Source organism: Canis lupus, chromosome 1 (assembly GCF_011100685.1).
Source record: "Canis lupus familiaris isolate Mischka breed German Shepherd chromosome 1, alternate assembly UU_Cfam_GSD_1.0, whole genome shotgun sequence".
Lineage (NCBI taxonomy): Eukaryota > Metazoa > Chordata > Mammalia > Carnivora > Canidae > Canis > Canis lupus.
In genome coordinates this window covers 119,535,818-119,557,886 of record NC_049222.1, presented here as the reverse complement: position 1 = coordinate 119,557,886, position 22,069 = coordinate 119,535,818, and the positions used below count along the sequence as shown (strand labels likewise).

The following is a 22,069-nucleotide window of genomic DNA, read 5'->3' as shown; positions in this document are numbered from 1 at the left end:
TAGTCTGAGCACCCACTGCCTTGATGGTGCGCCCTCTTTTGAGAAAATCAGCCCCATCTCAGCGCCCCCCGGCCCCTGTCCCCTACTGCCCCCTGCCTCCAGTCCGGCTGCACACCAGTCCCTGCTCTTCTTGACCCTGTGTCCCTCTGTGGGGCTGGGGCTGGCCACGCTCCCGGCAGAAGGTCCCGCAGGGTCTACGGATGCTCTTTGGACCCCTGTGGGTCGGTGGCCTGCACAGGAGTCTGGCCACCCTGGGCCTCCCCGGGAATCAGTGTGGCCTGCGCTAAAACGGTCACACCCTACGGCGAAGCAACACCTGCGCTAGGGGAGATTTTATAGCCCCCACCTAGTTAAGGAAGGAGTCTAAAAGCTCACGTTGGGACAGAGGACAGCAAAGCACAGCTCAGGCCACTTCCTTCTGTCTCCCATCCACGCCCCCCACACAGACTTGACACCACCTGTGGGGCAGACCCTGCGCATGAAGGAGACGGGACTTCAAGAAGCCTCCAGCCTCCCAAGGACGCAGACCACAAACTGTGTCGCAGCCCACCCCCACCCCCCCACCCACCCTGGGCAGTGACAGAGAAATGTGCCAGTGGGGAGGAGGCTCGGGGCAGAGGGAAGCCAGCAGCCCGCATGCTCACCACTGCAAGTGTCCCCACGGGCTTTGGGCAGCACCGGCGGTAGGGAGCGCCCTCCTCGAGCCTGGCCAGGGACACCCCAAGACGTGACAATGTCCCAGGACAACCAACCTCCCACCGCCTTTGGGGGTGACACCCTCTGCCCCCACAGGTCACCCTGCCCACCTGTCCCTCAGAAACAGACTCCGTCTCTTGTTCACATCTTCTCTGCCTCAGCTATTCCTGGGCGCAGTCCCCAACCCCCCAACCCTGCACCCCAGGAAGGTTCCCGCTCTCTGCTCCCAGGGCAGGCACCGCTTCCATGGCATACCTCCTACAGTCAGCCCCGTGGGCGGCAAGGTATACAGTAGGTACACAACAGTGCACACACCTCGCATGTCCAGTGGAGTGGAAGTAATGCCCCTGGGCTCCCTCAGGGAGGCTCCGGCGTGAGCTTCAGGCTCATTCCTCTGAGAGTGTCCCCTGATACAGAGGACACAGCTGTGGGGCCAGGGGACAGAATGGAGGGCGGGGGGGGGGGGGGACCGAGTAGTCTGAAGGCAAAGGTACGATGTCCCCAGAGCTCAGCTGAACAGAGGCCCCTTCACACAGCAGCCAAACTCAACGTGCAGCCTCTGGATCCCAACGCAAACGGACCGACGTGGGCCAGGTAGTGACAAGATTAAGGAATTAGTAATCTGGTTAGCTGTGGTGGTCCCTGTAAAGGGCAAAGGTCCCCAACCCCTGAGATACCTCCGGCTGCACTGACACCTGAACTGACATGACGTCAGTTCGGTTTTAAATACCACAGCCAAACAAGAGGAGACAAAAACCCTGGTGGGGACTTCGTGGTTCACTGTCCTACTCTTTTTTTCTTTTTTGCAGAGGGTGATAGGTATTTGAAATTTCTCATTAGAAGAGAAAACAGACGTCCACGGCCTTGGGTGGGGGATAGGGAGCTGGGGGAATATTCCGAGGGCCCCTGGCCAGAGCTGCACAGGCCAGCCTGGGCTGCAGAGGCTCAGGCTCTGGACCCCGGTGGGAGGGCAGCTCAGGTGCCTCCCAGGGGCCAGCTTTGGAGCAGGACTGCCAGCAGCTGAGGACACGAGGCCGCCGGCGCGCAGGAGACCGCAGGGCTCCACTCAGGGGCAAGCTAGTCCTGCTCTAATTTCTGGGTTATTTTTATTCGAGGCACCAGCCACGGGCCAATTCAGCTGGGAACGGATTTGTGGGGCAGTGCCCGTCTGGGGGACCGCTGCCCGGCCCACCTCCCAGGCAGCCCCGCAGAACTCCTGTCCCAGATCCTGGTCGGGGGCGAGGACTCTGGGACTACCAGAGCAGACACCACGCGGCAGCAGACCACGTGAAGGCAAAAGCTGGGACAGCTCTGTGTGCCCGTCCCCATCCTCCTCCAGTGCGACAGAGCTGGGTCCTCGATGAAGCTCATGCTCCATGTCCCCTCCTGGATGCCACAGCAACGGGGACCCTCAAAGCCACATTAACCTCTTTCTACCCGGGGTAAGAGGACAGAAATACAGACGCCCTCTGTACTGGACTCCCTTCAGGGTTAGACTCGGAAAAAAATGCCTGTCCCCGAGCCACATGACGGTGAACACCCCCCCCCCCCCCGCCGCCCGCTGCGCAGACAACTTGCGGGCAGACCAGAAAGGCTGTGAGGGGCACGTGGACACAGAGCGGGCCCTGACGGCACCCAGGTGGGCTCTGCAAAGTGGGGAAGGGGAGGCAGCACCACGGTCCTGCAAGGCCAGGTAGGAAGGGGCAGCCCAGAATGCAGGTGGCTGTAAAGGTGCAACTCTTTTTTTCTGTCCTCACAACACTCTGACACCAAGCGTGTGGGTTTCTCACTCCAAGCAATTTTCCACTTCTCCGTGGTCACCAACTCAACGTCCTACACTTTAATTCTGACACCAACTGCCAGAGTTAGCACAGACCTCCCAGGTTAAGGGCCATGTCCCACAAGCCTGTCCCCGCTTCAGACACAAGTCACAAGTCCAGGTCTCTGGCTCTTATGACAGCCTGGCTATAAACCGGTGGTTGCCATGACCCCCTCCTGGGTCTGATAACGGCTAGAACGGCTCACAGAACTCAGGAAAGTGCTTTACGCGCTATTACCACTGTATTGGGAAGGATACAGCTCAGGAAGGGCGAACAGGAGACAGGTGCCCAGGGCAAGGTAGGGGGGAAGGGGCGAGGAGCTTCCATGCCTGCCCTGCACCCCTCCGCCCCAGCCTGTTTAAGCTTTCTCTGGAGGTTCCTCTAGCAACCAGCCCCCACCTTTGAAGAGTCGCTCAGGTGTGCCTGAAAGGGGCTTATTGTGAATAGGGACGCTCTCCCTGAAGGAATTCTAGAAGGGTTCTAGAAGCTCTGTGCCAGGAACTGGGGGACGGAAGCCAAATACGCAGTTCTCATTATGTCCTCTCCCCAGCAGAGCTTCCAGATGGTACTGTCACTGGTGGGGAGATGCTGGATGGGGGGCCTCCTGCCCCAGGACCTAGGCGGGAGGAGAGCCACCGGGGCAGTGTGGGTGTGACCCCAGGGCTTCCTCCAGCCAGGAGCAGCATGTGCTGAGCCCTGGGTCCCAGAGCCGGGCTGAGGAGCTCATCACGGCCGGGCCGCCCCAGGAAGGGCTGGGTGGGCGGGAGGCAGGGGCTCGCTGGAGGCCGCTGGAGTGCCCCTTTACGAGCCACTTAACCGTTCCTTGACCCAGTCGTCCCAGCACAGCAGACGTAATGGCACTGTTTACACAGGACAACGGCAAGCTGCTTTACCAGCGGCTTTCAGAGTCACCATGGCAGCTATTTGGTAAAGTTCCCTGCAAACTGCAGAAACCGAGTCCGAGAGTGGATTGATGGGGCACTAAGCCATCCTGAAAAGTCATCAAAGACCATCAGCATCAGACACTGCCCAGAGCCAGGGAGGTGGCCACAGTCGGAAGACAAACGCCCTGCACCCGGCACTGAAGCCCTGCTCATGGTCTCCACTCAATCCGCGCGGGGCTGCGGCGCCTCATCTGGTACTTACTTGCTCAGAGAACATAAATTGTTGTGTTTTTTTTTTTTTTTTTTTTTTTTACTTTTAATCTTTACCCAGAGAAACACCGCGGCTTACCTTTCCATCTCATATTCTTTCATTCCCACTTTTACGGCCTTCATTACCTGGAGGATGGATATTAAGCAAAGACATTTGTATTAAGCAGATAAGTAACACTGCCTTATAAATAATGTATAGCTCTTTTTCAAAAGAAATCTCTTCTTAAAAAAAAAAAAAGAAAAAATGATATGTGCACACAGTGGTGCAGACATGTGACGAATTAGAACTTTTTTAAAGCTCCAAGAGCCATACCGTTTATTTAAACCACTGTGGGGCGCTTCCATTTGGGAGCCCGTGAGCACCCGGCACCAAGCTACATGGCTCAGGTGGCGGCAGACGGATGGCGGCCAAGATTTAACCAAGATGTCTGGTGAATACTTAATGCTCAGACAGCGATCCTATCCTCAAAGGTTTCCTTTGTTGAGCTGTCATAAAACACACACAAAACGAACTCATGCAAGAGACTGTGGCCCACCAATGACCCTTATCTGTCTCGTGATGCAAAGCTGTGGCCGTCACTAAGCAGGCGCCAGGCTCTCCCAGTCACCCTGAACGTCCTATGAGAAATACGCTTCCTTATTTGCTCTTGCTCCTCAGGTGAAGTGGGAAGGTTGGGAAAGAGCCACGCGAGGGAGGCTGTTTTTGGAAAACAGAGGACGGTAATCAATGTCTTTGAATCACGGGTAAGGGTGGGAGATCCTTTAAAAGGAGCAGGAACTGCAGGAGTGCCAGGACGGAGACCCCTACCCGCCTGGAAGTGAGGACTTCTTGCTGGGAAATATTCAGAGGGTGGGGTGGGTGTCTTAAGGTGAGGAACTGGGGCAGAGGTCCTGCTGTCCCTGTCCTGCGCCCATCGGGGAAGAGAAAAGAGCCACCACTGGGTCTCTGCCAGAAGCGACACCTGCTACCCGTTCACATGGCACAGGGGACAGGGCCACCCCGGGACCATCCATCTCAGTAAGGCCCTCTCGCCCCACTCAGAGCCATGCTGCTTGCCCACCCGCGCTACAAGGGCGCTCCGAGGAGCCTGTGCCCCGCTTACCTCCCGGTGCGCCTCACTGGAGATTCTGTTGGTGTAACGCAAAACCTCCAGCTCCATGTCCGTCTTAAAGACCCGGCTTCAGAGAGAACAAAGTGGCAAAGTCAGTGATGCCCAGCAGGGACTGGCTGGACCGCCCCACCCCCACCCCTGGCCGACCTCCGGGAGACTTTGGGATGCACCACACCTTGCACAGCCTGGGGAGGAGCACAGAGCCAGCCTGTGCCCAGCCAGGCTGCAGAAGGGCCACTGGGGTGTGGGGGTGGCGGCAGGACGGGCCACCGCGCCCCAGCAGTGACACACTGCACTCAGCACTGCCCATCCTGATCTAACGCCAGACTTGGGTGTGCAGGCTGGTTCTAGTTATAAGATCTGGAAACCACTGTGCGTGGTCGAAGAAACCCAGATTCTGCAGCCAGACATCTTGCCTCACTGAGACTCCATTTCCCCATCCACAACATGGGGATAGAATCTACCTGGCAAGGCTGCCGGACCTGAATCACATGTGCAGACTCCCAGGGCTCTGCCCAGGTAGCTGAAGAGGTCACCTGGTCTACCAGCAGGTCTACCCACCCACCTGCCCTTGGGGCAGCCCAGGAATATATCTCCCGGCCCCGTCAGGCCCCCTATGGACCCAGGGGTTGGAGGTGGGGTGGGAACAGCCACTTCCAGCCAGGAGTACAGCTAAGAATGTGGAAACGGCAGGTGTACAGAGAGGAGGAGACAAGAGAGGGGAGCTGTGCGGGGCAGGCAGGTGCAACCAAGAGGCCCTGCTGTCCTTCCCAGACTCAGCTCTGCCTCTAGCAACTAGATTCCCAGGGGTCCTGGGGCCCGCTCAATAAATTCATGTTAAATTGTCCAAATTTGGTTAGGTCCCTGGTCTTTGCAATCAACCTCATTGCCAAGTAAGACTCAGCTAGAGAAGCCACGTAAATATTTGTTTTCAGCCTCCGCTTCAGATAAGCAACTCCAGGCCATGGGCATTTCAGCGGCAGCCCAGCGTCCCCAGTGCATGCCCCCTGGCCAGCTCCACCTCCTTTACACAGGGTGACACACCTCCACTACCTCTCCCTCTCACGCAGAAAACACACTCCAGCACCCCGCAGACGAGCAGGGCCAGAGTGTCTGACGATGGTAGACCAGTGCCCGCCCCTCCGTTCAGTGTGTCCCTCGTCCAGCCGCTGTCAGCAGGGCCCTGAAGCCTGACCAAGGCCAAGGATGGCAGCGGAGGTGCTCCCACCTCCATCAGAGGCAGCGAACCTCTGGGGACGTCACAGAAGCAGCCCAAGCCAGCCAGTGACTCACACTGTCTCCATGGTGCCATCCAGCTGGGACAGCCAGCCATCTGTCACGGGGAAGTGACGAAGGCATCTTGCAGCACCGTGACGCCCTCCTAAGACCGTAAAACCTTCTGGGGAATGTGGAAAAGATAAGCCCCTCAGCCCGGTGAGACTTTTTTCCAAACAAATATCCTTCCTTTCTTGAGGAAGCAGGCCCTGAAGCCTGACGCCTGGCTCTTGATAGTCATAAGGTGTCTCTCTCCACCAGGGGGGCTGGGCGCAGTGCCACCTGGGAAACAGAAAGCTGCTTCCTGTGCCCTGGAGGTGAGGGTCCAAAGCCTGGGCAGCTCAGCTCCCGAGGTCCAAATCCACTCACAGGGTAGCCTAGCAGCCCCTGGTGCTTCGCTCCTCACTGCCGCCTGCCGAGTCCTGCTAAGTGGGGAGTGGGCCTCTGTTCTCCACCGCAGGGATGACCAGAGCAACAACACAGGTGGGAACCGGGCGCAGGCTGTGCCCACCTCCAGCCCTCTGCCCCTCTATTCGGCTGAGATCGCTGGTGCATCCTGCCAGCCACCACCCTTGCCAACATTTCAGACCCCTAGGTGCTGTGCCCACACACCCACATGGGCTTGGCCAAACCCCCAAGAGGGCTGAGCCGGGGCCTGTGCCTGCTGCAGGCATGAGCCCGGGCCACCAGGCCTGCAGGAAAGTCTGCGACAGCGCGCATGAGATGGCAAGCTCCCCGTCGTCAGCCCCACCAGCCTCGGCACCGTCCCAGTTGTGCTAGGAGTTGCATGGGGGCACGAGGGCAGGAGGGCTCCTTTCAACTTTATCTCCCTAAGATCCCCCCACCCCCTCTTCGGGCCTCCTCCCCTTCTCAGTGCACGAATGAACTCCTCTCTATCCCCTTAACTCCAAGCCTTCCCCTCCACCCACCCACTTACAAGGGAAGGGGTGGTTCCGGCTCAGCACCCCAACACACGCCTGGGCTTGGAGCCCACCTGGCCCCCGTGACCACACCCACCTCCTCGCCTTCCTCCTCCGGGCAAGCTCTATCCCCAGCTACTCCACCACATTTCTGGACGGGAGACCATAGCCGTCGCTGCTTTGGGAGGGGAGTGGGAGCAGCTTCGTGTTCTATCTCAGACCTCTCCTCCATCTCCTCCCACACCCCACTCTTCTCCTTCAGCCTCCCACCCCACCCCGCCAGCCCCTCTCTCACCAATGTGTGGGAGAAGGACCCCAGGCTGCCAAATCCACAGGCATTCCGTGACCGCTGAGAGGAAGCAGCACAGTGAGCCCTGCCTCCTCTGGCACCACTGGGCTGCCACCCCCCCTCCATCTCCCTCTCCTGCTCCCAAACCACCCCACCCCCCACCCCCATCTCTGGCACAGGCCTCTCAGTTGTGCTTCCACCTGTAGGTCCTCCAGGTGCCTCCAGCTCAGCCCACAGCTCCACCCCAACCCTGCTGCTTTAAACAGACACCTGCAGGGCATCCCATACACCTTCCTGGCATCTGCCCATTGCTCTCACATCCAAGTGATGACCAAGGGCTGCAGTTCTACCTCTACAACCTCTCTCACACCCTCCGTTTCCCTCCATCCAGACCCCACTGCCTTCAGCCTGGACAACTCTCCAGTCTCTTCTTGCCTCCAGGCCTCTTTGCTCACGGACAGTGGCTGAGGATCTTTAAGAAACACAAATGTAACCATGCTTTTCCTTGCTTAAAAGCTTTGGGGGCCTCTAAATGTCCTCGGGATGGATTTCGACTGCTCCTGAGGCTTCCCATGCCTGTCTCCAACACCTGCCTGCACTCACCCCCGCAGTGATTCTTCCGCGCAGGCCTTTTCACCTCCAGCTCCCACCTGACCCACACCTCGTACCCCTTCCCTACAGTTCCAGGGCAATCTACAGGAATCCTCAGAGAGCCACCATGCGTTGACTTCTCTTACATTTAAGTCTCCTCCCCAGAAGGCCGTGGTCCTGGAAGGCAGAGTTGCAGCACCCCAAGGGCTTGGCCCAAAACAGACACGCAGGAATCAGGGTTAGAAATAGTACCTGGGCGTTGCACCAAACCTGGAAAACACCTTACTGCCCAAATTGAGAGCTCATGGCTCTTTTCAAAAAGAAAAAGAGGCTTCCTCCACTCCACCCTGGGGAGTTTGGCAGCCAGGGTGGGATGTCGCTTAGCTAGGCCTGCCCTGCACAGGCTCCAGCAGCCCAAACTGCCACAGCCACGGCCTTGCCCTGAGCCACGCGGCTAGGAAGAGGCAGCCCCAGGATTTGAACCCCAGGAGCCAACTGCATGATGGGCTCTCCCCTCAGCCCCTCCCTGCAGCAAGAGCACCCGGATCTGCAGAGGGGCTGGGAAAAACAGGCCGCCGACCTCTCCTCCAAGGAGACGTGGTGCCCAAACCACACTCTCTTCCCATCAGAGATGCAAGAACCTCCAACCACTGATGCTGAGGCCTGCTTTCTTTCCCAATTTGAATTGGAGGAAGATGAAAAACGAGGCCTCTACCTGATTTACTCAGAACTTATTTTTAAGTCACGTTAAAAAACACACACACACACATGCACACAACCCGTCAAACAAACCAGGACAAATTATGCCACAAAGGCAGTTGGTTCTCCAACAAAATCAGCCTGGCCCAACTGAATCCGAGCTTTAAAAGGCCCTGAGAACAGGCATCTGCTGCGTGCTGGCTCACCTGATTACCCACAGGGCACTCTGGGCCTAAGTCCTGTCCAGGTGCCAGGTGTCCAGCCTGGCCCAGTATCTCCAGGACACAAGCACCAGAAATGGTTTTTAAGATTACTGTAAAAAATAAGACTTTCCAGTATTCAGTTTCCCTCTATCTTCAGGAAGGACTGACTGTGCTGAGTTTGACGAGGCTACTTCTATTATTCCTGGACATGAAAAGATGAGGAAACAGGGATTTTGCCATGGTCCAACTTCTGTTGTCCCAGGGGCCTGCAGAGGGAGGGCCGCCTGGTGTCAGGCTCAGCCCTGGCCTTGCTTGGCTCCAGGATGTGTGGGATGGCGGTAAGAAATAGGATCTGCAAGTCCTCTATTTCCAGGAAAGGATCAAGGCCACCTCCTCCACGAGGATCAGAGGACCCAGGCTTGGGACAGGACGACATGTATGCAGTTAAGAAGTCTGGGCCGAAAATGGCTCAGGCTCTTGGACTGGAAAGAGGAGGTGGCAGACGTGCAGGTGATGCGGGGACTCCTGCAGAGTCCCCAGGCCTGTGGCCATGCCCCTGACCATCATCATACCCAGACAGTGCCACAGGCAGGGGAGGAGGAGGAGGGGAGGCCAGGCCCAGCATCCCCTACAACAGGCTAGAAATGTCAAAAACTGGACAAGGCTGAGATTTATTTGTGCAATCTGGGTTTTTTTTTTCCCCCTTAAATATGCATAGGTCACAAAACAGCCTCTGGGCATTAAACTCAGGATTAAGACATTAATTAGCTGAGGTCTGAATGACTCTGCTGCTGATTAAAATAGTAGCAAGACAGGATGAAGTATATCCAAAATCAGTCTCTAAGCATCCAAGTGCCGCCGTGGTGAACAAAAGCCACTGGAAGGGACGAGATTCCTTCTCTCCTGGAGATGAATGTGCAGGGGGGATGGGCCTGTGGCAGGCGGGCAGGGCCTCAAGGCCAGGGGAGCCCATGTCCTTTCCTTCCACACCCCATGACCTGGTGCTGCAAAGGATAAAATCCCAGAACAACAGGAGGGGACAGAAACGAGAGAGCTCCTTGGAATTATATATCCTCGGGAGGCTCAACCAATAAGTCCTCTCGAAGAAATGAGAGCCATGAAGAAAACGGTGGTTTCGCTCAGCAGTGAGCTAAGTGTGCTTGAGACTGGACGTGGGCCAAGCAGACGTGGGCTGCACTCAGCGGAGGCCTGGGAGGGTCCACCTCGCTGTGCCCTGTCTTCCTCTCTGTCTGAGGTGCCCACATCCCACCTCCTACCTCCTGGCGCACGGTCATTCAAGGCCTCACCGTGCCCTCAGACACCCCCTGTCTACCTGGCTTTCTTGTTAACGTGGCGTTAAACATCTATTCCTCAGGAGACAAAGACAGCAACCCAACTGGAATACTTTTCTCACACACACACATACACACCCACCAAGAATCTAGGTCATCATCCACGTATCTTTTCTAATTTGGGACACATTAACCCAGGACGCAGGATCCTGCCGCGCTCCTGCCCCGGAACCATCCACACCTCACCGTCTCCCGTGCACACAAAGGCAGGGAAGTAGAAACAGATGTGTTATTCCACTGCGTGATTAATACACGCAGGACACCTTCGCTCTGTGTAATTAACAGTTCTAAAATCGGCGTGTGACTCAATTTAACACAGACTCACTTGAAAACCCAAGAAGGCACACGGCGGTTGCTGACATGCTTGCTCTTCTGTGACGCTTCCAGAGGTACTTAACCGGAATCCAAGGTGCTGAGCTATTAAGACTCTACAAAAGTATCTCCCTTTACTTCCTAACCTAACTTCAGATCAATTTAATCAGCTGTGGAACAGGAGAGTGGAAGCACAGCCTAAATTATGGAAGTGAGACGCCTGCTCTTAAGGTTCAACTTTTGACCTCCCCATTCGAACTGCAATACCCAGCACGAGAAAAGAAATTATCGGTTATGATCTCCTGTTTCTGGGGGAGAGTGCGATTATAGAGGAATTTACCGGAAATCAAAAAGCACTGCTTGAGAGGATGGGAAACAATAAAGCAGTCGCAGAAAGGAAATGAGTGATATCGAAAACAGCAATGAGGACGGAAGCATCCTCTGTGCCGGGGGGGCTGCTCCTTGCCTCCATCAGGCCAGAAGGAATCCCAGGCCCCCAGCCCCCAGCCCCCCAGCCCAGCGCTGACTGGGAGCTGGGGCACATGAGTGGCAGGGGGTATGGAGCTGGAGCCGGCTCAGCTGTTCGGCCCCCGGCCCCCACCTCACCACACGCTGGCCTCACACAAGAGCCACGCCAGGCCCTCTGAGTATGCCTCGTCTCCGTGGCCAAGAGGCCGGAGGGCACGGCTGAAACTCAGCCAAAACCCCCTCCCACCGCTCCAGGGTGCCCGTCAGATACACAAGGAGCAACACAAGACCCTGGAACCATCCTCCTGCCTTTTTCTTGGGCAAATCCCCTCCCTGTGCCTCAGCTTCCTCATCTGCAGAATGGGGATAATCAGAGCACCTAGCTTAGGGCAGAAACAGCATACCTCTCTGAATAAGGGGACGGATGTCAAGTGTTTAGCACCGTATCTTACAGATGTCTCAAAAGGCGACAGACACTGTACTAAGCTGAGTTAACACTTGATTGACTTCTGCTTTCATCCAAGCCTTGAGCCATCATTCATTAAGGGAGAGCACTTCTGCTTTGCACGTGAGGAATCCAAGGCTCAGTGCTATAGGCTGAGTATGTGTCACCCTCCAAAACTGATATGTTGAAACCTAACCTCCAATGTGTTGGCATTCACAGGAGGGGCCTTGGGGAGGCGAACAGGTCATGTGGGCAGAGCTCTCGTGATGGGATTGGTGCCCTTATAAAAGAGACCCCAGAGAGCTCCCCGTCTCTTTTGCCTTTGGGAGGAGGCTGTGAGAACACAGCCATCTAAGGACCAGAAAGTGGGTTTTCACCAGACACTGAGACGGCCAGCTCCTCAATCTTGGATTTCCCAGGTTCTAGAATGGTGAGAAATACATTTCTGTTATTTATGGGCCACTCTCTATGGTAAGTTGTTATGGCAGCCTGAATGGTCCAAGATACTTGGTGACTCTTCGCAAGTTAGGTATTACTGCATCGCCACTAGCAGATGAAACTGAGGCTCAGAACAATCAAGTGAGGATGGCGGGCTGGGGTTAGAGTTTGGATTTGCCTGTGGAGGATTTTTCTATCACCCCAGGCAGCCACTCTAATGGGGTCTAGACAGAGGGGGTAATGAAAGCGTTGAGGACACAGGTGCCAAAAATGTGTCAGTGAATCGTAATTTCATGACAGGGAAAACCTGCTCTCCGTAAACGAGGGGCCAGCCTGCCATTCCACCCAGAACCCATCCTTCACTTAGAGCAGTGATCGTGACCACCATGGATCTCACTCGAGAACGACTGCAGTCACTACAGAGGCGAGCACCCACACTATTAAAACACACCCTTGAGGCAGTAAGGACAATGTGACATTTCTAAAATAGTTCTACTGCCATCAAATGCCAAATAAGTCCTTTCTGCTGCTGGCTTTGATAAAGTTGGGGGGTATTCTTTTGAATGTGGAATCCACCTCAGAGCCTTGGAAATGTCACTAGAATTAAAGCATGCTTGTTCCAAAGTAACAAACTAATGACTTATTCCTTGGGAGATGCTGAAGCGTACCACCCAGTATGGTCTCCAGAACACCCAACTGTAAGTGGCCAGGAGGGAATGTCACAGGCGGGGGCGTAAGTGGGTGTGGGACCATTCCTGAGTATCTGGGATTTATTCTTCTGTCAACAGGGAGCTACAGATGGGCCTGGCATCTGTTACTTTATAAAAACAAGAAAAGGCGGCTGTGTGCTGAAAGGACACCGGCGCCATCCTCAGACCCTATGCGGCTGCCCTCCAGCGCTCCCACGGTCAGCACTGATGCCTATGACGGCACTCAGATTTCCACCTCTGGCCTACCTCAATCTCAGCATGCCCCAAATAAGTCCCTGATCTGCCACAGCACCTTTTCTTGCCAGCCCTCCCCATCCCAGTGGCATGCTACCCAGCTGTTGGAAGACAAAAAACTGGAGTCACCTTCAACTCCACCCTTTACTCAGGTCACAGTCAGCTCCGCCCAGGGTGTTCCCCTTAATCACCACTCTACTCTCAACTGTCACATCACCCTTCACTGCCACCTGGACCCTGCAGCAGCCCCCTAACTGGCAACCTGTTACCTCTCTTGCCCTACAACTGAGTCTCCAGTCTGAGGCTAAAATGACTGCTTAAAATGCAAACATGACCTTATCATTCTCCTCAAATCCTTCAAAGGTTTCCCATGGTTCCCATTTCTCTTAAGACAAAGTTCAAGCTGACACCACAGCCAACCCAGCCGTTGCCTGTCAGACTGCCTATGAACAAGTAGGCCTGAGGCCTGGATCGTCCTCTCCTCCTTCCTGACTGTGCTTCCCCTCACAGGGTTCCCAAACTCCAAGGCTAGAGGAGCGAGATCTCCCTACTAGATGGGGAAACATGACCACATGGTCTTAGCGTCAGACATGAAAAGTCCACACACCTCCCCATTTCAAGTGAGGACGTGCCAAAGGCCCTGCTTCATTTCTCTCTATATTCAGAGTAAGTGCAGATATAGAACAAACAAGAGATATTTCATTGCTATCAAAGAGCAACTTGACAGCTTAGGAAGAAAACTGGTGGCACATCAGAATTGGAGGGCCACTCCCAGGGCCCATAGAGATAATGCCCAAGCTGAGAAGGTGATGCCTTGCTGTGACCTAACAGAAACCAATTATGCTGCAGGTATGCACAGGCTGCCAGTATCAGCAAGGGAGGGAAGCAGGCAACCTAAGAACACATACAACAGGATGCCAACTTGTCAGGACACAGACCCAACATGAGGAAAATATGTTTACCTTTCTGGTAATAGGATTATGTATGATGTTTATTTTTACTCTTTTCATTATCTACTCTGAGCTATATAAGTGTGGCTCATTTATAGTAGAAGATTTTTTAAAGACTCCTAAATAAAGGAAAAGATAAGAGAAATTTAATTGACATTCAAGTGACTCATGCCTTTTCTGAAAAACAGACCAACTGACACATTAAAAAAAAAAGAGATGAGCATTGTTTGGGGGACCATCTTGTCTGAGGGGCTTTCTGAGATGGAGCAGGTGGCAACAGCAGGGTCTCTCAGCTTCCTAAGTGGAGCACAATAAACAGCCAAAGTAGCCACAGGCAATACTCACCACTCCACAATTTCCGGATGAAGAATGGTGTTGTTGACATTAAACCTGTAGAGAAAAAAAAAAAAATCAAGCCTATTAGTTCAATGGTCTATCATCTCCCAGCCAGAAATACCTCTTTCAAGACATACCAAGAGAGGGCCCCAAGCCCTCCTCATGACCCTCTGGCCCATAGAAGGCCTGCTGTTCACTTCCTCCAGCAGCCTTGCAGCCAGGCCAAGTTGTCTAAGCACGGTTAGTTGGAGAACAAGCTGCTTGGCTGCAAAACACCATCCTCTACTCTTGCTAAGCAGACCTAGCAGCCATAGTCTCCTTTGTCAAGTATACCAACATATACACAATAGGAGTCCCAGAAAAAAAAGGAGAAAGATAAAGAAGAATCTGGTGGGGAAAGCCCCCAAACTTCACCAATTTAATGAAAAACATTAATCTACACATCCACAAAGCCCAATAAACTCCAAAAGGATAAATTTCAAAAGACCCACATTCAGACATATCATAATCTGTCAAAAGACAAAGCCAAAATCCTGAAAACAGTAAGAGAAAAAAAAAAAAAAAAAAAAAAGCATGGCATACAAGGAATTCTCAATAAGATAAATAGTTGATTTCTTATCAGAAACCATAAAGGCCAAAAGGCAGTAGGATGAAAAAAAAAAAAAAAAGATGTGTCAACCAAGATTCTATATCCAGCAAAGCTATGATTAGAAAGAAATATTCTATAATGAAAGAAAAATTAAAAAGGTCCCAGATAAACAAAAACAAAGAGTTCATTGTTAGAACACTTATCCTACCACAAGTCCTAAAAGGAATCTCTCAGACTTCAGTGAAAGAACACGAGAGTAACTTGAAACCACATGAAAAAAAAGGGGGGGGGGGGGGCATTGAGAAAAGTAATTACACAGGCAAGTACAGAGACAGGACTAATGTATTTTTTTTGTCCTCCTCTCTGACCTAAGAGGAAACTGCATAAAGCAATAATTGTAAATTTGTACTGACCCACAGAACATGTGAAGATGCCATCTGTATGCAGCAACAGCACAAAGGAGGGGACAACATGCAACCATACAGAAACAAGGTTGTTGTATGCTACTGAAATTAAGGTGACATTAATGCCAAGTAGGCAGTCATAAGTTTAAGAGGTCATTCATAATCCCCCAGGTAACAACTAAGAAAATAATTAAAAACATATAGAAAAGGAGATAAGAAAGGAATAAAAACCATGTACCACAAAAAGTCAATTAAATACAAAAGAAAGTCATAATGGAGAGGCTGAGGAACAAATTTGACATATGACATAGAGAAGCTAATAACAAAATGTCAGAAGGAAGTGATTCCTTATCTGTAATCACTTTAGATGTAAATTCATTTGATTCTCCAATTAAAAAGCAAGGATTCACAGAAGGAATTAAAAGAAATATGATCCGAGGAAATGCTCTAAAAATACACACTTTAGAGTCAAAGACACAAAGAGGTTGCGAGTGAAAGGAAGAGAAAAGATGTATTACACAAACAGAAACCGAAAGTGAGCTGGGACAGCTCTACTAACATCAGACAAAACAAAGCTTAAGACAAAAAATTTTGCTAAAGATAAAGAAGGACATTCTATACAAATAAAAGGATCAATTCATGAAGAAGACATAATAATTATAAACGTATATGCACCTAACAAGACACAACATATATAAATCAAAAACTGACAGAACTGAAGGGGACATAAATAATTCAATATCTGGAGACTTCAATACTCTGCTTCCAGTAATGGATGGAAAGACTAGATGGAAGATGACAAGGAAATAAGAGACTTGAGCAACACTGTAAACCAACTAGACCTAATAGACATCTCTAGACTATTCCACCCTACAGGAGAATACCCATTTTCTCAAATGTGCATGGAACATTCTCCAGAATAGATCATATATTAGGCCATATAACTACTCCCAATAAACTTAAAAGGATGACATCATATTGAGTATGTCCTCCAAGCACACTGGAATGAAATTAGAAATCAGTAACAGAAGAAAAATTCATCTGTGGAAATTAAATTTTATATTCTTACATAACCAATAGGTCAATGAACCACAAGGGAGAGTGAAAATACCCTGAGACAAATGGAAACAAAAATACAACATACCAAAACTTACAGCATGTAGCTAAAGTAGTGCTTACAAGGAAATTACTAGCTAAAAATACCTATGTTAAAAAGGAAGAAAGTTATCTCAAACCAATGACCTACTCTTCCATCTTAAGAAACTAGAAAAAGAAGGAGCACCTGGGTGGCTCATTCAGTTGAGCAACAGCCTCTTGATTTCGGCTCATGATCTCAGGGTTGATATCGAGCCCCATACGTCAGGCTCCGCACTGAGTGTGGAGCCTGCCAGGATTCTCTCTCTCTCTCTCTCTCTCTCCCTCTGCCCCTCTCCCCCCACATATGTGTATACTCTAACTCTCTCACAAATAGAATAAAAATCTTTTTTAAAAAAAACTAGAAAAAGAAGAGGAAACTAAACCCAAAGCAAGCAGAAGGAACAGAACAAAGATTTGAGCAGAAATAAGTGAAATAGAGAACAGAAAAACAATAGAGAAAAATCAATGAAATAAAAATTGGTTCTTTGAAAAGACTGAAAAATTGATAGTTTTAGACTAACCAAGAAACAGAGAGAAGGCTCAAGTTACTGACCAGAGGTGATATATTATTACTGATTTAAAAAAATTAAAAGTATGATAAGAGAATATAATGACCTATATGGCAATAACTAGATAACCAAGATGAAAAAGACAAATTCCTAAAGACACAAACTACCAAAACTGATACAAGAAAAAAAATCCAAATAGACCTATGACAAGTAAAGAGACTGAATTAGTAATCAAAACCTTCTCACAAAGAAAAGCCCTGGATCAAATGCCTTCATCATGAATACCAAATGTTTTAAAACGAGTTAACACCAATCCTTCACTAACTCTTACTAAAAACTAGAAGAGGAAGGAACACTTCTCAGCTCATTCTACAAACTCAGGATTACCCTGATTCCAAAACCAAGACATCACAAGAAGCTATACATGGAAATCTCTTATGAACATTGGCGCACACACACAAAGAAAAAATCTTCAACAAAATACTAACAAAATCCATCAACATATAATGATCCAGTTGGATTATCTCAGGAATGTAAGGTTACTTCAATAGACAAAAGTAATCAATATAATACACCATAATAACAGAATATAGAACAAAACCACAAAGATGTAGAAAAAGTATCTTACAAAATCCAACAACCTTTCATGATAAAAACACTCAATGAACTGGGGAAAGGAACTTCCTTAACCTGATAAAGGTATCTACAAAAAACACACAGCCTACATCATAGTTAATGGTCAAAGATGAAAAGCTTTCCCCTAAGATGGGGAACAAAGTCCTTCCTCTCCACTTTCGTTCAATGCTGCACACAAGAAACATTTATCATAGTCATCGTACACTGCAAGTTTCAACAATTTTCAAAGCACTGAGATACAGAAAATGCTCACTGATTACAGTAGAATTAAACTAGAAATCAGTAACAGAAGGAAAATTGTAAAATACCAATTCATTTGGAAATTAAGCAATACACTTCCAAAGACCCGTTCAAAAAACAAATAACAAAATTAGAAAATAAAAGCATGAACTATCAGAACTGGTGAAATGCAGGTAAACAATGCCCAGAGGAAAACTGATAGCTCTAAATGTATCTATTTAGTGGAAAAGAACACTGAAAACAAATGATCTAAGCTCCCATCGCAAAAATGTCCCTTTCTTCTCTCTCAAGAAGCTAGAGAAAGAACAAACCTAAAGAAATTAAAAGGGAATTAAAAAGCACAGAAATCAATGAAACAAAAGGCAAACATAAAATAAAGAAAAATCTATAAAGCCAAAAGTTGTTCTTTAACAAGATAACCATAATTGAAAAGGGGGCCCCAGGAGACAAAAAGATCAGATTGGGGGCACATCATGTATGACCCTGAGCTCAAGCTGGTGTTGAGAGAGCTGGGGAAGCACAGCATGGCCCGACACAAACAAAATATAGGCCTTGGCAGAGAAGCTGGGGCAAGCCTTCAATCCTCTGGATTCTGAGCCCTGCTCCATCTCAGGTCAGGATATTAAATGCAGGGCATGGTGACTCGTGACCAAGCAGGGACTCTCCATGGCCCTGTTGCCAGTGTTTGAAAATACTTCTCTAACGCCGTGGTTGTGCAGTTGGCACCCCCACTGCTGGCTGAGCCCACTGACGAAGGAAGGACAGAGGAGAGAAGTGGGAAGGGGGCATTAACAGGCTGGGAGGATTCCAGACCTCCAAAGCTTTCAGAACTCCTAACTACACAAATAAGACTAACTCAAAGTCACCTGAAATGTTGTAGAATCAAAGCCCTACCTGTGAAATATGAAAGAGACCACAGGCAGCCAGTATGGTTCAGAGTCAAGAACAGAGCAGCAGATGACATATATCAAGACGACAACGCAGACTCTGCCTCCCATTTCCCCAAATGTCACTTTGACGTTAGGAAAGCAATGGCCTATCTACTCGGCAGGCAAACACAGCAGTAAAATTTCACTTTACAAAATGTACGTACACATACACACATGCACCTACTGGACACGTGAGCGGCAAAGTGACCCAGCACACAGACACAGGTGCAAACACCACAGGTAAGATGAACACATGCACAGGCAGGCATGCCCGTAGGAAGAGGCACAGACACACACACACAGATGTACACGCAACACACAGACATGTCGACACACCCACACAGCCATACACTTAGACTAATACAGAAAGATCCACCCTTAAAACACAAAGACTCGCACGAAAGGGCACTCAGATACAGAAATACTCAGAGAAACATTCCAGACACACACAGAGAAGAGTCCAAAAGACACTCCCCACGGTGTTGATGGGGTTTAACTTGGGGTGATGAAATCTGGATATTCCTTGCTTTTGCCTCTGCACTGGTTAGCATTTTCTACGACGAGCGTGTATCAATTGGGTAAAAACAACAACAAACCCACCCTGCCTATGAGGGTGGGAAGCAGGTGTCCTGGAAGCTTAGGGTAATCCCCTGGTGGGCTCGGCCTGGCGGCCAGGTGACAAAAATTAAATAGGATGGGCCCCAACGCTCCTGCCCTAGTCCCTGGCCTTCTCCCTGCAGTTTCTAAGCCCGGGAAGGAGGTGAGGTCTGCTGGAGAACAGGCCCTGCGAGGGGCCCCCACTGCCCACCCCTCCTAAGGGCTGGGGTGGGTTCCTATCTCCTCATGGAGATTCCACGGACCATAATACGAAGCCCAAGTTAACCAATATTAACTCGATAAGCAAGTTAACAGGAGCCACAAGGCCAAGTCCCCACCCACACCACAGACTGGCGTTTGGTTGTGATCATCAGCTTTTAACAAAGTCCCTCCATTTCCTGGGTTGAAAAATTCACATCTTTGAATATTAATATTCCTACATTAGCAACCCTCAAATTCAGCAATTTCATATTTAACTGCTTATTTAAATGGAATTAATTTGTAACCAATTGTCTTCAAATATGCAAGGCAATTTAAGTAAATGCCAGGAGATAAGAAATACGCTTATCCTGAATAACCAGCTGATGAAGAGTATCGGCCACACTTCTCTCTGACAACAGCACGAAGCTGAGCCCTCCGTAACTCAGTGCCCTGGCCCAGGGCTCCTGGGCAGTCTGCCTGCTTTGGAGGGAACGGTCTCATGCCAGGAAGGCACCCCCACGGGCCACCTGGCCCCCACAGATCATCTTTTCCTTCATGGTCAGCCTCTCTCTCTCTCTCTCTCTCTCTCTCTCTTTCTCTGTCTCAGGAAAATCTGCTCTCAAGCCTACCTCCTCAGATGCTAGCAAGGATCCATCATGTCTGCCTCTCTCCCAGGCTACAGGAACCAGGGGCTCCAGGCAGCCGTGGGGGGCACCCACAGGGAGAAGCCCCACACCCTCCTCACTGCACCACGACCCTCTTCACCTCAGCTCCCGCTAGCCTCGGCCACAGAACAGCCCTGGCCGTGCCCTCCGCAGGACCGGGGGAGGAGCACCTGACCCCACTCTCCAGCCAGAGCCCATGGGGTGTATGATCCTTCCATACCTTCTGTGGGAGCTAGCCCTGGCCCAGTGTGGCCACACACGGAGCTGTGGCCTGGGCCAGAGCCCAAACTCAGCACAAAGCCCAGCAGACTGTCCCTGCCTGCTTCCCTCATCCCAGGGAGGACAGAGACACCCTTCCTGGTGACCCTGGGGGCTCCTGGCCGTAGGGAGATCCCAGTGCATGTCCACCACCCCCACAACGCTCCTGTCTTCCTGTGCCCTCTGCTCCTGGTTCTCCACCGTCCCCAACACTGTGAGACAGGACACACTCCCTGCTGTGGGCACCAAGCGGCCTGCCCCTGACCTGAGAAGGCTGAGAGAGGTCTAAGGTCTCCCAGAACCAAACCCACAACCCCACCAGGGTCACAGGCCCAGAGGCGGCCAACCCCGAGGAGCCACATTTGGAGAGAGGGTCACAGGCTGACTGTCCCCCGCTGGACCAGTGCCCAGGGGTCTGGACTGGGTGGACAGGTGAGGCCCCTGTTCTACCATAAGCTCTTTCCTCCCCCAGGCCAACAGATAAAGGTGGGCTGGGAGGCCCATCAACATCAACCTAGAGGCCAAACCTGAACTTCTGCAACAGCAAGTGAGGAAGAAATCCAACCTGTGTGGTATTTCAGAGAAGTTCAAAAGGGTCAAAACCAAAATTTCCAGGAATAAGATGTTTTATTAGGGCAGTGAGAAGCAACCGGTGATAGAAACTGATGGAAAGTAGGACAAGAGCAAGACTCACCTTGCTTAGGAAACAGGCTATTGTTATCCCCAGTGAACAGCTGGGGACGCGGCAAGCAGGGGAATGTAGTGGCGGAGCTGCAGCTGCCCTCAAGGACGATGGCAGAAGCCACGAGGGGACAGAGTCAAGGTGCCTGCAGCCAGGGGGAGTGGGAGGCAGGGCACCGAGCTGCACCCAGAGCCCGGGGAACACAGCGTCCACTGGGAAGACGCTGGCGGACTGCTGGAGGTGGACGCTGGGGCCCCAAGTCCTACCCCCGGCATGCAGGGTAGGGGCACCCAGCACAGACTCCTACCCAACAGAGCAACCCCGGAGGGCCGAGCTGCTCGACAGGGGCCCCAGTGGGAAGGGGGGGAGGAGCCCAGGCAGGCCAGAGGACTGTAAAGCCGAGAGGCACGTCGGGGGGCTCTCACCAGCAGTCTATCAGCCAAGACACAGGGATATGGAAACATGCGGGGGGGGCTCCCTCAAGGCTGGGGAGTACCCCACCTGGTCAGCCCCATCCGGACTGGACTACAGACTGGGGAGGGCCCAGCCCGTGCCTAGGGAAAACGAGCAAAGTTCAGGCAGTCCCTGGCTCTCCAAGAAAGCTGCCGAACGCCGACCGGGTGGGGTGGGGGTTGGTTTGGCAGAGCGCAGGCTCATCTGGGCTCTTGGCAGGGGCTGGGGGGTCCCACGGAGCAACAGGGGATGAAGCCTGAGGTCCGCATACTGAAGGGAGGCCAGACCTGCTCCTGGGGTGCTGGGGAGGCACTCTTGGCACCAGAAACCTCTACAGGGGGGCAGGCAAAGAACCCACAACTCACTGGCACTGAGAGCCTTAGAATCAGTGATCCCGAAGCCCACCTGGCCCACTGCACAGATGGGGAGACTGAGGCTGAGGGGCCAACAGGGCTTGACAGGGATGTGCTTGTGAACAACTGCTCACTGGGCACCAGCTCCCTGCCGGCTCCGGGAGAGAGCAGGAGCCCTTTGTGCCCCCGGGGCAAGCCCGAGCAACAGCACGCTATGCCTGGGTGAGCTGAGGCTCCGATGGCAAGCTCCGTTAAGGTTAAAGCACCGGTCAGTGAGGCGGCCACGAGGGCTCCGTCCTCCCACGCAGGGCCGGCCCCCAAGGCAGAGAGAGACCCGGCCTCGGAGGGGCCAGCCCATGGGAACGCGGATGCTGGTGCTGGTCAAGGCAGATGAGCAAGGGAGCACCTGGCG

The 22,069-nt window shown here is 51.8% G+C and overlaps 1 protein-coding gene and 1 long non-coding RNA gene across 3 annotated transcripts in view; one reads left to right on the top strand and one right to left on the bottom strand.

The window, feature by feature from the left end:
- PEPD (peptidase D) overlaps positions 1-22,069 on the bottom strand; it is a 109,379-nt gene that overhangs the window by 59,665 nt on the left and 27,645 nt on the right. For both annotated transcript variants that reach the window (XM_038529440.1, XM_038529441.1), the window contains 3 exons: positions 14,014-14,058; positions 4,774-4,849; positions 3,750-3,796 (listed from right to left, as the gene is read on the bottom strand). In XM_038529440.1, the coding sequence (XP_038385368.1) occupies positions 3,750-3,796; positions 4,774-4,849; positions 14,014-14,058 (168 nt within the window). The remainder of the gene's footprint in view (positions 1-3,749; positions 3,797-4,773; positions 4,850-14,013; positions 14,059-22,069) is intronic.
- Positions 3,011-12,365, top strand: LOC111098324. The gene is made up of 3 exons (XR_005354793.1): positions 3,011-3,081; positions 3,389-6,216; positions 12,075-12,365. It is a non-coding gene; the product is annotated as an uncharacterized LOC111098324 (long non-coding RNA).